Source organism: Plectropomus leopardus, chromosome 6 (genome assembly GCF_026936395.1).
Source record: "Plectropomus leopardus strain MGB_pleo_1.0 chromosome 6, ASM2693639v1, whole genome shotgun sequence".
NCBI lineage: Eukaryota > Metazoa > Chordata > Actinopteri > Perciformes > Serranidae > Plectropomus > Plectropomus leopardus.
Window position 1 is genome coordinate 34,666,409 of NC_142181.1, and position 14,066 is coordinate 34,680,474.

The 14,066-nt window shown below is 40.4% G+C and overlaps 1 protein-coding gene across 5 annotated transcripts in view; it reads right to left on the reverse strand.

The window, feature by feature from the left end:
- LOC121942853 (leucine-rich repeat and fibronectin type III domain-containing protein 1-like protein) overlaps positions 1 to 14,066 on the reverse strand; it is a 527,737-nt gene that overhangs the window by 22,944 nt on the left and 490,727 nt on the right. For all 5 annotated transcript variants that reach the window (XM_088079341.1, XM_088079340.1, XM_088079343.1 and 2 more), the window contains 3 exons: positions 1,292 to 1,475; positions 381 to 600; positions 25 to 299 (listed from right to left, as the gene is read on the reverse strand). In XM_088079341.1, the coding sequence (XP_087935467.1) occupies positions 175 to 299; positions 381 to 600; positions 1,292 to 1,475 (529 nt within the window). In that variant the 3' untranslated portion in view covers positions 25 to 174. The remainder of the gene's footprint in view (positions 1 to 24; positions 300 to 380; positions 601 to 1,291; positions 1,476 to 14,066) is intronic.

Genomic DNA, 14,066 nt, shown 5'->3' on the forward strand with positions numbered 1-14,066 from the left:
CATTCATCCTCAGCAGCTACTCACCAATGACAGGAGCTGCTCCTCGGCGTACAGTGGAGTTTGGCTCCAGGCACCAGCAACAAAAGAAATTTAAAAAAAGGGGGAGGGAGGTGGAGTATTGGTTTGGGCTCAGAGATTGGTGAGTTGTGGGTCTGACTGACAGTTTCTTGTGTGTTATTGGGAGATGGCATCATCATCGTGGTTGGGATTTAAATCCACTACAGTGGTCCCTCGAAGGGAAGCTCCTCCCATCCCCTCCACCGACGATGACGGCTGCGAGTTTTTAGTAGCGCCTCCACCTAGGAGACAACAAGATGGATTATTAGGGGCAGATGACAAAGAAGAGTTTTAATTCCCTGTTTCGTGTTTTCAGCCGTTACCCTGCCCTGCAGAGGAGGAGGACGGAGGAACAGCGAGGACGTTGGCTCCCCCTCCACCTCCTCCGTTGGTCTGGGAGCAAACGTTGGCATGGCGTGCGGCGGCTTTCTGTTTGTAGTGGTTACTATGCAGCTTGTACTTCATCAGGAGGATGAAGATGAAGACGAGGACAGAGGCCACGATGATCCCCCCGATGATGATGATCATGGTTCCTCCCAGGAACTGGAGAAAGAGATGAAAACCATGGAGAAAATTAGACTGCTCTGCAGGTCTTAGGATTTATAAGCAACACTTTCTGCTTTATTGACTCTGACCTCTTCTTTCACTGTGATGATTGATCAAAATCACAAGATGAAAACAAACTCAAACCAAAAGAAACTAGGTTTTTTTGAAAGCTTATAATCAGTTGAGTTTAGTTCATCTTTGACCTTGGAAAAAAAAACAAAAAAAACTTTTCAGTCAACCTGAACAGCATAGCTACAAACTCCATTGGATGTGTGAAACAATCAAAATCTCCTTGAATGTCTCAGTTTTGATTAAGCATTTGCTAAAGGCATTTAAACAAAGGTTTGCACTGGAGTTTGTTATATTCCAAATTCTCAATATTGACAGAATTTTTTTTATTTATATTGTAAATGCATATGGGTTCCAAATATCAGTTATTACAGTTATTACACTTTGGAACCCGGTTTCAAAAATTTGTGCTTCCATGCCTCCAAAATGCCGTGTCTTGTGAACTAAAGGCCAAACCGCAACAAAAGTACAACATTTCATGCAAGAACCGCTGCAATGTAAACAGCCCCTCAGATCCAAATGACAAAGAAACTCTGTGAGATAAAGTGCTTATTCCTGCTATTCATCTATGTGCCTTGTCAGACTGACAACAGCTGTGACTTTGCACTATAACACTCACCTGGTCTCGTATGGAGTGACAGCGTCCGTACTCCGTCTCTGTGCTGAAGGACACGCAGCCCACCAGCTTGGTGCCGGTTAAAGCGGTGATGCCATCATCGTAGACGGCCAGAACACACAGCTCATAGTCCCGCGATGACGCCAGGTCACTCAGCAGGAAGTACTTGTGGTTGGCTGGGATCATCCTGGATAAGAAGATAAGACAGAGATTTAATTTGATTATTTTGTGGCAAGAGAAAGAATAATTATTTCAGATTTAGATCCTTACTGACAACAAAAAGAGCAGAGAAGTGACATTCACAATCTCAAAGAGCATGAAGTTAGTTCAAGCCTTTTCCCTGATGAAAAAATACACATTGTCAGCTGTTTTTTTTAGTTTGATCACAGCATTCCTGTCACTTTTTTTTGTGGCAAAATTGAAAGAAGTCCAGCACCCAAAAACAAAAGCCACACAAATTTTATAAATTTTAAACTCATTACATAAACAAAAAAGTTTCAAGCATGTTTTTTTTAAAATGTGTTTTTGATAATTATGGTCTAGCTAAAAAAAAGTTTAAAAAATAAATACATTCAAAATATAAGAAACACCCGATCCAAACCTCAACTGCCAAAACTCCGACCCTTCATGCCATGCAGCACTGATGCATTAATTTGTAGTAAGAAGGAATACGCTCACATTTCAAGGGTTTAAATGCTGATGAGAGGCATCTGAATTTAACCACGCACAGAAAACACAACACAATCACCAGAACAAGAAAAACTGGCATCGCACATCTCTTCAAACCACGGTGCCAACTTTTCTTATTGTAATGATTTAGTTTTTTTTCTCTGCTTTATTAACATTATCTCACTCCTGATGAAGCACATTTCTGTCTGTGAATTTAAAATCAAAATCATCACGGTGCATTTCAGGAGTCAGTGGACAGATGGAGAAAGAACCATGAGATGTGGTTGAAAGCTTAAAAAAGCTAGTAAATGTACCTTGCAGTTTCAATTATTTTGTTGAACACAAATGTTGTTTGGTAGACAACACAGACTCATTTTCAGCTGTCAAAGGTCATTGCTCTCATTTGGTTATGCACACTAAACCACAGGATTGAACACTGCAGAAGTCAGATTAACTAGTAGGAAAATTCACCTCATGTTTTTGTTGAAAGCGCCACATTAATGTTACAGTAATTACAGGCAGTAAACTTCAGCCCAAATCAATTTCCACTCTGACTCTGGTGATTATTCTGTGCTGGAGGAGGACAGCATCGGTTTACTGCTGTGTATTAAACCAGACGAATGAAGGAACTGAATTTAGATACAAATGGACTTTTTGCTATACAATGTCCAAGTAATTTCTTCCTCGTGCAATAACTTTAAGAATAACAAAACTCTGTAAAAACCTATTTTACAAAACTATTTCTTATGTTATTGTACTGCTGGATTGGGTGTTTGCCTCCATTGTTATCTGAACTATCAGACAATAGCACAACTTTTCCCTATTGCTGGCTGTGGGGAATTGAATCTCCCAACCCCCGGCGGTCTCAGAGTCATGCTCTAACAATTCAGCTACACAGAGTTAAACCTGGAAATAAGCCAACAGCAAACACAATTTGTTTCTTTTTGCCATCTTGTAAATTCTTTATGTCTTTAGGGCGAGTCCAAGTAAGGTCTTTAGAGGAAAACTGGAAGTTGAGAAGACAGTCTTTCAAATCTGTGACTATTAAAATAAGCTCTTCTAATGCAAAGGCCAAATGAATAAATAATCAAAGTTGAAGTCATAACAGGTCTCAAGTGTCAAAAATGACATGGTTTATCTCAAGTGGTTCATCATCTGGCTATGCAGTCTCACAACAGTCATTTTCATTTCTGGGAGTTCAAGGCCAATTTTCAACCTGGACACTATTTTTCTCATGTTTTTGTGTCTAAGTGACTAATTGGAACAAGTTTTTGAAGTGAGCTTGAAGTTTTTGATTGAGCAAGGTTGGCAAATTCCTGCAGGCAATTACGCACCGAAAATTTATCTTGACTAAAAGTTTTGCAATTGACAGCATCAGATTGTTAATCTAAGTGTCTGATGACATTATGAAATTATCAACCCGCTCTCATTCCAAACTTTGCAAATACAGCCACTTTTTACAGTGATTTCAACTCAAGATTGTGATAAAAAAACACCTTTTGCATCTGCTGGGCGGCATCGGCTGAGAATGCAACCTGACAGAACCATTTACAGTGTTATCGTATGCTGGCAGACAGTCGGATGATACACAGATGGTTGGTGTCAGGTGAGAATGCCGGGTTTAAACTGTCACGTTCACATGAAACACCACTAAATGGCGTCAGGTTGAAGCACTGCCGGTAACAATGTAATATAAGGAGCATGAAGGTCACTATGAGGCGGGTGGTATGGTCTCCAACAAACCTCAGACATTGCCTAATCCTAACCATCTGTGCCAGCATGTGCGTTTGTCAACATTTCAGCGTTGGTTGCCATGTGCTTGTGTTGTCTAAAGATAACCACTTGCAGCCATGTGGTTATCCCACCATGTGAATTTGTTGACATCACTGTAACGCCATCCTGGAATGTAAATAGCAGATGAAAAAGGATAACTAGAGCGTAACATGTAGATGTGAAAGTCCACTACAAAGCAGCAATATGTGACGATTTGGGATGAGAACGTGTTGAGATGACTCCGACAGAGATAGTCCTTTTTTGTTTAACCAGGAAAAGAGCAGAATTTGCTATCGTCAGACCAACCAGATGCCATTTAAATAAATGAGAAAATCATTTTCTCATCGCAGAACACACTTCATTCACAGTCGACAGATACAAATACTCAAAGATCCTGACTCGTCTTAACATTAATTTATCAATCACCAACTATGGTTTTGTTGAAATAAACCCCTAATTCAGCCAGTAGATGTGGAAAATATGCTGAGTCTATACCTGCAAAAATACTATTTACTTGAATGAAGTTTGGTAGATGTTGTGATAGGGATTTCTGTTCTTGGTTAAGGAAAGAGGAAACAGCTGACACAGAAGGATACCTAAAACGTCATAAGTAGAAGGTCACTGACAGATTGACACTATGTGGCAAGTTAGGAGTAAGAACATGTTGGAAATTTAGTGCTCTGTTTTAAGATTACATGCACATTAATTACCCTAAATTTCATCCTCACAATGGGACGTTAGATGTTGGTATTTAATGCTATATCAGTACATCTCAAATGACGTCTTGTGTGATAGATCTGTTCTCCAGAGAGTGCAGATGAATTTTATTCATTATTTTTTATCTCCGCCACTTGAAATGTTGAGTTTTATCTTTGCTTCCTGAAATTTTTCATCAGATCTTGTATTGATATATCTTATATTTACCTTTAAACTACATGTGTGGCAGCAGAGTGAAGACCTGTCTATTATCTTTCTATCCCGGTTCGTCTCTATCTAATCAAGACCGGATAGTCCTCATGCACACGCGTTAAGATTCTTGTTTTGATGTTGCGGCTCTGCTGCTTGTAATGAGTTCCAGTGGTCCTGCAGACAAACAGCTGAACAGAGATCCAACGCAACAAAGAGAAGAGCTGAGGAGTTTTCCAATAATAACAAAAGATTGAAGTTGAAGTGGAAAATTGAAGTGGAGAGAATATACACAGATAGATGGAGCAGAAGAGAATCAGGAATGGAGAGGGACGTAGCACTTCAAAGGGTACAAGGTAGAGTGAGATTAAAGGCAGAAGGGAGGTGAAGAAAGACGACGGTGGAAAGAGGAAATATGGAGAAAGAGAAGCCAGACGAAGAAGACACAGAGGAGAAGTGATGGGAAAGAGGAAAAATAGGAGGTGAGGGAGTAAAAATAAAGAACTATCAGTGGAGGATGAAGAGAAATGAGGAGAAGAAACAACAGAAACAATGATGACAGGAGAAAGATGAAGAAGACAGTATACAAACTCCATTTTTCAGTCGCAGGTCAGAAGCCGACAGTGATGCAGACTGTAGAGCTCTGTTACAGTCAGCACTGTACTGGACAGATGATGGAAATCTATTGACCTGAAACTGCGCGCCCGTTTTCCATTCGTTTCATCTCCACTTTCTGCTATAGTCTGCCAAAGTAAATACAAGTCAACGGTCTCTGTCCTGATCGCTGCAGCTGATTGATATGGATGAAACAGAGGTTGTGGGGACAGTGGAGTGTGTTTCAAGTGAGATATGACCACAGGGTTTTTAAAAAATGAACAAATTGATTATATTGTCACAATAATTCTCCATCAACATGTCACAATGTATTTAATGGCCCCACAGACCACAGCCATCTACAAATGATATTTCTGTTAACCCTGTAACAACTGGAGTGGCATCGGTTTTCTTGTGCCGCCCTCAGATGCCTTCCACACTTTAGCAATTCAAACCCCTGAAGCCTGAGAAATAAAGAAATAAGAAAGAAATCAAACCAAGTTGCTCAAGTTTCAAAGGGTTAAAACGTACATTATCATGACCTCCTCCATCATCAGCTCATTTATTGGAACACATTCTCATTCCAAGTCGTCACAAATTGCACCAGTTTCATACACGACTCAGACATACATACACAAACAGCTCATACCCATTAAGCACACTGATTCTGGTTTAGCAACAGGACAGACTGATATATCGGCCCATTCTCAGTTCGAACTTGTCAAACAGCGCCGCTCTGTCAGTGCTTTTGACGTACGAGTGTGAAGCCAAAAGCCACCTTCTGCATCCAACCAAAACACAGCTGGACAGCATCAGGTGAGAACGCACTCAGACAGAACCAATAGTGTTGTTATCATACACCGGCGGCGGGTGGAGCAACACCAAGTGCATCCACATACAACGTGCACGGGCGGCGTCACTTGAGAACATGGCCAGACAAAACCGGTCACGTAAACATGAAACACCAATATACAAGTAATAACTCTGCCAGTAACCACGTAATAGGGCGGGATGGTGGAGAGGTGCATCCGTCCCACAAAAAACTGACTTTCATGCGGGAGTTCTGAGTTTGCTTCCCATGTGTATGTGACTTTGTTATCTAATCCTAACCATCGTGATGGTCCACGTTGGTCGCCATGTGCTGTTGTGTAAACACACAGACCATGCAGCATCATCCCACCATGTGCATTAGTTGACAGTAACGGCATGCTGGAGCGTAAACTGCTGACGAAGAAGGATGCCTAAATCATCATAAGTAGACGGGGAAAGTCACTGACAGAGCAGCATCATGTGATGAGTTGGAATGAGAACGTGTTGGATGTATAAACAAAATTTTCAGCCTGTTGTGTTTAAATTCAAGGGAGTCTGAATCGCCTGTTTGAGGGCAGACGCTGGAATATTCTGTTTAGAACAAATAGACAGGAAAAGACAAAATATGTCAGTGGAGCTCTTTCTTGCTGGGAAATGTGGGGTGGACAGAAGGTTAGCTCAAATTTTTTTTTCTATGTTTTTGCTATTGTCAACAAATTCCAAAAAAGACCCAAACCAACACTGAATGTATCATCTAACAAGTGATGTATGTGTATCAAAGCCTGATATATGGTCTTCCTCTGTTCCATAGGACTCTGTTGTCCAAAAACTCATAAAACCACATCAATCACAAGTACATGTGATGATGCATTGTCTACTCATCAGTCATGTCACTCTTCACTGTAGCAGGAAGTGAGGTTTCAAGTTGTGAAACAAAGCTGCTGTGTGGCAGAAAACTGGCCTCGCTGTGGCTGTTCCGAAACAAAGAGACAGCAGAGAAGTTCTTTAACTGTGCCACCCTTAAGATGATCGAGAGCCTGTTCTGAGTCCTTAACTAATTTGAGTACAGATAGTGACGGAGGAAAGACGAAAGAACAGCTTGTAAAAAGACTGAGGAAAAAAAAAGAACAAAGACAGAGTATTCTGGGCTGCAGAGAGAAAGAGAGGCGGAGATGTTATCGATGGAATGATAATTGAGCAGAGAAACATGAGAGCTGTGAACTAGGCCACCCGCTGAAACACCAAGATTACTGCTAATGCTGGACCCACTCATCTGTCACACACACACACACACACACACACACACACACACACACACACACACACACACACACACACACACACACATTTATACACAACAGGGAAACAGCAAGATGTAAGGACATGTCCTTGTGCTTGACAGGGTCATTATTTTTTCCTCAGTCTAGTTGCCAGAAGAAAATGTTGGCATTGTACATTTCTGGAAAACGTTAATATGTTACATTTTAATGTGTAATACAAATCATTATCAACGTTCCTAAGGCCATGTTTAGACAAGAACAGCCCTACTAAAAAATGGTCTTTCCTTTCGTTTTTAAAAAAATCCGCTTTCATAACATTGTGAAAACGATCCTCGTATGCATGGATCCGCAAAAACAACTGACACTGTAGTATGAATGCCAGGCCATTAGTTGGGGGTGTAACTAACACACCATAGAGGTGATCTTTGATGATCACAGTAGCGATTCAGCAAATCTATACTTTGCTGAAGGGAGCATGAATAAACTCAGTAGTGTCCGCCATTGCTGTCATTGTTGTCGTCCTGCTCACGCATGGCTATTTGTCTGAAAAATGATGTGCATGCGTGAAGTGTGGCCATGATGCCACTGTTCTCACAGGAACCACACATTACCAGTTTATGCAGCGAAAGAGCGTTGGCATTTAAAAAAAATTACACTCTGGAGCCCAGTTTCAAAAGTTTGTGTTTTCAAGCCCCAAAAACACTGTTGTCTAACAAAACACCATACCAAACCAAAGTTTAATGTTTCATGCAACAACCATTGCCATGTAAATGGCCCCAGAGGTGAACTAGTGTGTAAGCTGTTTTTTGGGAGTTTGTCTTTAGTCACTGTGAGGGTCTAAGGATAGAGCAATATTTGCTGGACAGCATATCACACATAAATTAAACTGAATTGAAAATCATTTGTGCTTTATCAAATCATAGATTGTGACACAAAAATGGGTATATTAAGCCTAAACCTAACCACATGTTAACCACAGCTTTGATAAAAATGTAAACTTTGAACATACTGACGACAAAATAATGTGCATATATTATGTATCTGATATTTGCAGAGACATACAATGCCAACATTTATTCTGGGTTGCTCTATCGTGCCCATCCAACACCTCTACATTCTTATTTTCCACATTTAAGGGACACTTTTTCCTGTATTCAGACTTTCCTTTCACTACTGGACATCAGGACAGTTGCTCTGTAAATGCTGGGTAAACAGGCAACTGTTTGCTTCTGTTGCTATGTCAACGTTATATGGTTGATGCCCCTTTAAATGATTATACTCACATTGTTAACCTTGTACATTTGGCATTGGCAGTTCCTGTGCTTTATTATGGATTACAACTGAATTCAAGAGACAGGGAAAGTGAGAGAGACAAAGTGAGAATGCATGCTTGTGTATGTCTTTGTATTTGCGTGACACCTGTGTTTACATCCATATTCTCTCCATACGTGTGTGTTTGTGCTCCTGCAGATGCATGTGTCCTTTGTCAGTGTGTGCCTGTGGGTCTGTGTGCATCCGCTGTGTGTAGGTGTGTGCCCTGTATATTTTTCTCAGGTGTCAGCCAGTGCAGGGTAGTGCCTATTTATCAACACTAGAGCAGAGGTGACAAGACAAGGAATGGAATTATAAAGCCCAGCATGACCTGCTGGGCAATTCTGTGTGTGTGTTTCAGAGAGGAAACGGTGAGGGGAGAGTAAAAATACAGAAGAGATAGAGAGATAGAGTCTTTATAGAGAAATGCCCAAGTCAGTATGCTTACATGCACAGTTTAGTAAAGCTACGGTTATAGCTCAATTAGGATATTAAATCGGATTACTGTCCTTGTTTCAGTATACAAGCACCTATGGAGTAGAATCTGTTTATTGACAGAAGTATGTCTGACTCCTCCACCACAGACTGAGGTGTTTACAGGACAGAAAAGCTTGACTTCCAATCCCATTATCTGGGTGTGTTAAATTTTACATGTAAATTTTAACACAAATTTTGTAATTTGTTTACATGAATTTTAAAGGTCCAGTTTTAGTCGGACTAACACAAAAATTCGGCCTTCTAACATCATGTAAACGTACTGACTGTCAGTATGTGACTGTGACTGTATGTGTGAACATACGAGCATGTGCATGTGTGTGTGTGTGTGTAGAGAGACAGCCCGAGCATTATAAAGGTATGGTCTATACGTGCTGCAGTGTTCTGGGTCAGGCTAATGGTTGAATGAAGGCCTCAGGCTCTCTTACCTTCAAATACACGCACGCACGCGCACGCACACGAATGCACACGAACGCACGCACGCACACACACACACACACACACACAGACAATAAATGTACAGCTGCTGTTGTTGCCTGCGGCCTCGATGTTGCTTGAGGTAACTCATGTCTCGGCCTTAGGCTTGGATACAGAACTTTACACAGCAAATACATCAATTCCCCTGTGTGGCTCAAAGGGCAAAGAAAGGCACATTATGGTGAGCTAAAGGAAAAAAAAGAAACTTTTTTTTCAAACCCCAGTGGACATTTTCATTTGTGGTATGCTTTGTGTGACAGTTTGGGAAGTTTTGTTGAGTGATAAAGTTGTCTTTCTTGGCTGTTTGTTTGTGAGCAGAAGCCCAAGCAGATGCTATTTGGTGTTCAACTATTGTCATATAGGAAAGTTTTTTCTGGGAAGAACCCAGCAATCACTTGAGGATAATGTTGGCATTGTGCGTTTCTGCAAATGGATACATCAACATTTGTAAGTTTCACACGTATCATATCAACATTTTAAAAAAGTGACGCAGTATATGAGCCAACTTAAGACGCCAACGTAAGATGCCTGCAAATCTGCAGACCACTATCTGGAACCAACAAAAAACAAGCACCTGGTTTTGAGCGACTAGTGGCTGCATTTCCAGCGGCTTTGTGCCAACGAACCAGGGTGTTTTAAGCCAAAACGTGATTTTTCTGAATCATAACCAAGATGTTTTTGTGCTTTCACATAACCAAAGATTAAAGTTGCATCCCCCACTATACGCCGACTGCACGTGACCAGAAATCCACTCCTATTCATTTTGTATTGGGAAGCGACTGATTTCCCATACAAAGCATGCTGGGATACCTGCAACGCAAACTGAGCTGCCGACAATTTCAAAAATGCAAATGCATCTCACATCGAAACAGCCAGTCAAGCTGCAGCTCCAGTGACATTCTGAACAGCTCTGCATAAATTCAGGAAATAACTTTCTGTGGTAGAGAAGAGGGCAGGGGATTGTGGATGGATACAAGCGACCAGTGGGGCAGGGCGTACGCAATTTGAGGCGCATTGGTCGCGTATAGTGGGGATGCACCTTTTAAATTTAAAGTGGATGCTGTCCTTTTTCATGTGAGGTTAGGATGTCAGTAGTGATTATCTGACTTGATCAAATCTGCTGTAAGCTATTGATTCTATCCAGATTAATGTGAAAATGATGGCTTGCTGGGCAGTTGAGAGGATATACTCTGCACAACCTTTCCTGTAAAGAAAATCAAAGATCTATGTTGGTGTTTCTGGAGGCACGTTGAACTACATTTCCCTCAGCCGAGGACTGTATCATTTAATAATGGAGCATAAAATGAATGGAGGCTTAAGGCCATTTCATACATATAGATTGTGAACACGGAGTGGTCGAAATGAAATGTAACTCGGAGTGATGGGTCGGATTTAGTGCCGCGCCTCATATCAAATCTTGAGTGGCTCTATTTCATACGGCTGCAGCCGCTGCATTATTCACCAAGCTGTCATGAACAAACACAGAGGCAACGCTCTAGGTCATGCCTCTCCCCCAGTCCTATATGGCATTCGGAGTATTTCATATCATTATGAGCATTGCATAATTTACGACCTGTAATGACACACACACACTGCCATGCTGACATATTTTAACTGCAATTATCTGGGATCTTTCCTGATTTTCATTATGCAGAACTCTAACTTGTTCTGTGCCCAAGGCGAGGGTGATATAGAATATAAAAAGGATAACCTTCATTTCCGGAACGCTCCAACTGCTGCTACTCATTTTTATTAAAGTGCATCATAACATCCAGGTACATCAAGAAAGAGGATTTACACAAGTTTGTTTCTTAATCCCATAGGAACAGACGTCCTGTAAGTGTGCAGGCCTTATTGTCTGTTTCATTCAAGAGTAAACTAAAATGGAAAGAAGAAATTTGGAACTTGTAGATATGTATTTAAAGAACAAGTACACGTTTCTTTTTTTTTCTGTGTCATTAAATGTTCTCAAGTATGTTAGCTGACGGCTGTGCGCACTATGACTCATGACGGTGGGGTGCTGATGTGGAAGGAGCCTTGTGGTGTTATTAACTCTTAGGTTTTGATAAGAATGGTCCTACTAAAAATGGAAAAGTCGTTCTATTGTGTTTTAAAAAAAATGTACGTTCATATGATAACACTGTGAGAATGGAACTTTTGTACAGAGATCTGCAAAAGCAACTGAAAACATTGTAGTTCGCGCTCCGAGTTGACCAGCGGTGGTGAGGGATTTCAGTTTGGCATATTAAATAAGCATCAGCTGACTTTGAATTTTTGAATGTCTTTATCCACATCACGTGATATGGATCAGGGATAACCACACCCAAATCAAGCCAGCTTCAGGAAATTGTAGAAAAAAACTAAAACGACAGTATTTGAAATTTGGATTGAGGCTAATGTCTGATCATTTTTTAAATGCTTTTAATTGTGCATGTAAGACCCTAAATTACATATTAAGAGACTTTTTGGTGATTTGGGTTCCCTTGATGTGGCATCTTAGCAGAAAATGCAGAATACATAACTGTGTTTTGTTGAGAATCTGCATGAAGAGAAACAACGTCCTGTGAACTGTCCAGTGCTTTTCCACCACTTGGAACTGCAGAGGCATGATGCAAGCATGCCAAGAATGGCTTTTTGAATAGAGGTGTACCAATACAAAACCCCACGGGGGTGAGAGCCGGCCAACAAGCCGAGTGTGTAATTGACAGCAGTGAGTCAGAGCTATACAATTAGCACTGAACCTGAGGGAAGCACCTGGCAGGCTGTCAGCCATCTCAAGACACTGAACCGAGGGACGCAGGGAGAAGAGCTCACCAGTAATCCAATAATCCAATACCAGAAAAAATGTGAGCCAGTTTAATAACCAAATATGCTTTTTTAAGGTACATGGAACTTGAATCCAGAGAATTCATTGTGAAATCGATCCTCACGACTACAGCATCAACTGAAATATCTTTTGTTTTTTGTGCTTCAAGTCCTGAAACGGTATGAAACATAAATGGATAATTCAAGACACAAGGTCAGGGTGAGAGTTCCTCAGCATGTCCTCAGTTTCATGGCCTCTCTTCCTCTGAATAACAATAAGACAAGAAAGAAAACAGAGGAAAGAAAACAAACAAGACGAGAAATTGAAAGAAGATGGAGCGTTGGAGAAGAGGCGCAGGCAGATTATGAGGAGGATGAGTCAAAATAGTAATAAAGAAAAGGACATACCTGTCAAGGCACACATGTAGCGTGCCAGGGCTCATTCACATCATAAAAATGTGTGTTTGGTATCATACAGATAGTTTGAATGAAAACAGGAGCAACTTCACCCTTTGAAACCTGATCAATCGGCTTTATTTTTTTCAAAAATATGTGAAAAAGTAGAAGAAATGACCCAAAAAATAGCAAGAAAGTGGTGAAAAGTATAAGAAAGTTACCTGAAAATTTAAAAAATAGAAAAAAAAGAAAGAGGCTTAAAAAGTATGATAATAATTTTGTAACATAATTTCAAATAATTTGTTTTTTTCCCTAAAAATTTTCCCCCTAACTTTTTTTTCCCTAGACATTTTCCCTAACTTTTTTAAATCTACTATTTTTTTTGACATTTGTCCCAACGTGTGATGAGCCGGAACAACAAAACAAGCCGCATCCAGCACAAATTAATCCCTGGATATTGCCTTGTTTTCGTTCACGATGGTCATCTTTTGTCTGGGACTGCCCAAAATCACACAGTGTTTACCGGGCATTAAACAAAGAGCATGACTGCCCTGACAATCAGCAACACAATTAGAAACCACAAGAACTCTCCCTCCTGTCTGTCTGAGCAGACTGATGTTTAAACTGATACACAGGATGAAAACACAATTAGAAAACTTAGATTCTTAAGTTTAACATGCAGCAAATGCTTGTATAAAAACTTTCCATGCTGAATAGACCGACAGTCGATCTGCCCAGTGTGCAGAAAACAAAATTTCTAGTCTTGAAAACTTAATACATATAATTGCAGCATGTAAAGGGTGAGCTCAAGATTAACAACAAAATAACAAACAAAGCCCCTGTGATGTTAAGCCATGCACACAATTTAGTTTGTATTTGCTGAGTTTCTAAGATCTGCTGTTTGGATTTTTTTTCTTTCATCGTCACAGCACAATGGAGGCAAATTGATTGATTTTGGTGCTTTGAAAACTAAGCAACAATGTGCTTCTTTCGCCCCCTTGAACAATATGCTTAGTCATGACAAGCCACAGATGTGTCATCAGTTTTTCCTCCCACTACTTTCCAATGAAGAAGATGTCTTTGTAAGAACTGTTTGGAGAAAGACTTGATGCTATTGAATTGTTTCAATCGCAGCATGAATATATTTATATCAATCTCCATTGTTGACTTAGAAGCAAAAGTTTCAGAGGCTGATATCTTCAAATCGTTATCTATTATAAAAAGCTATCTGCATGTTTAGATATGGGCTACATTTATTTTGG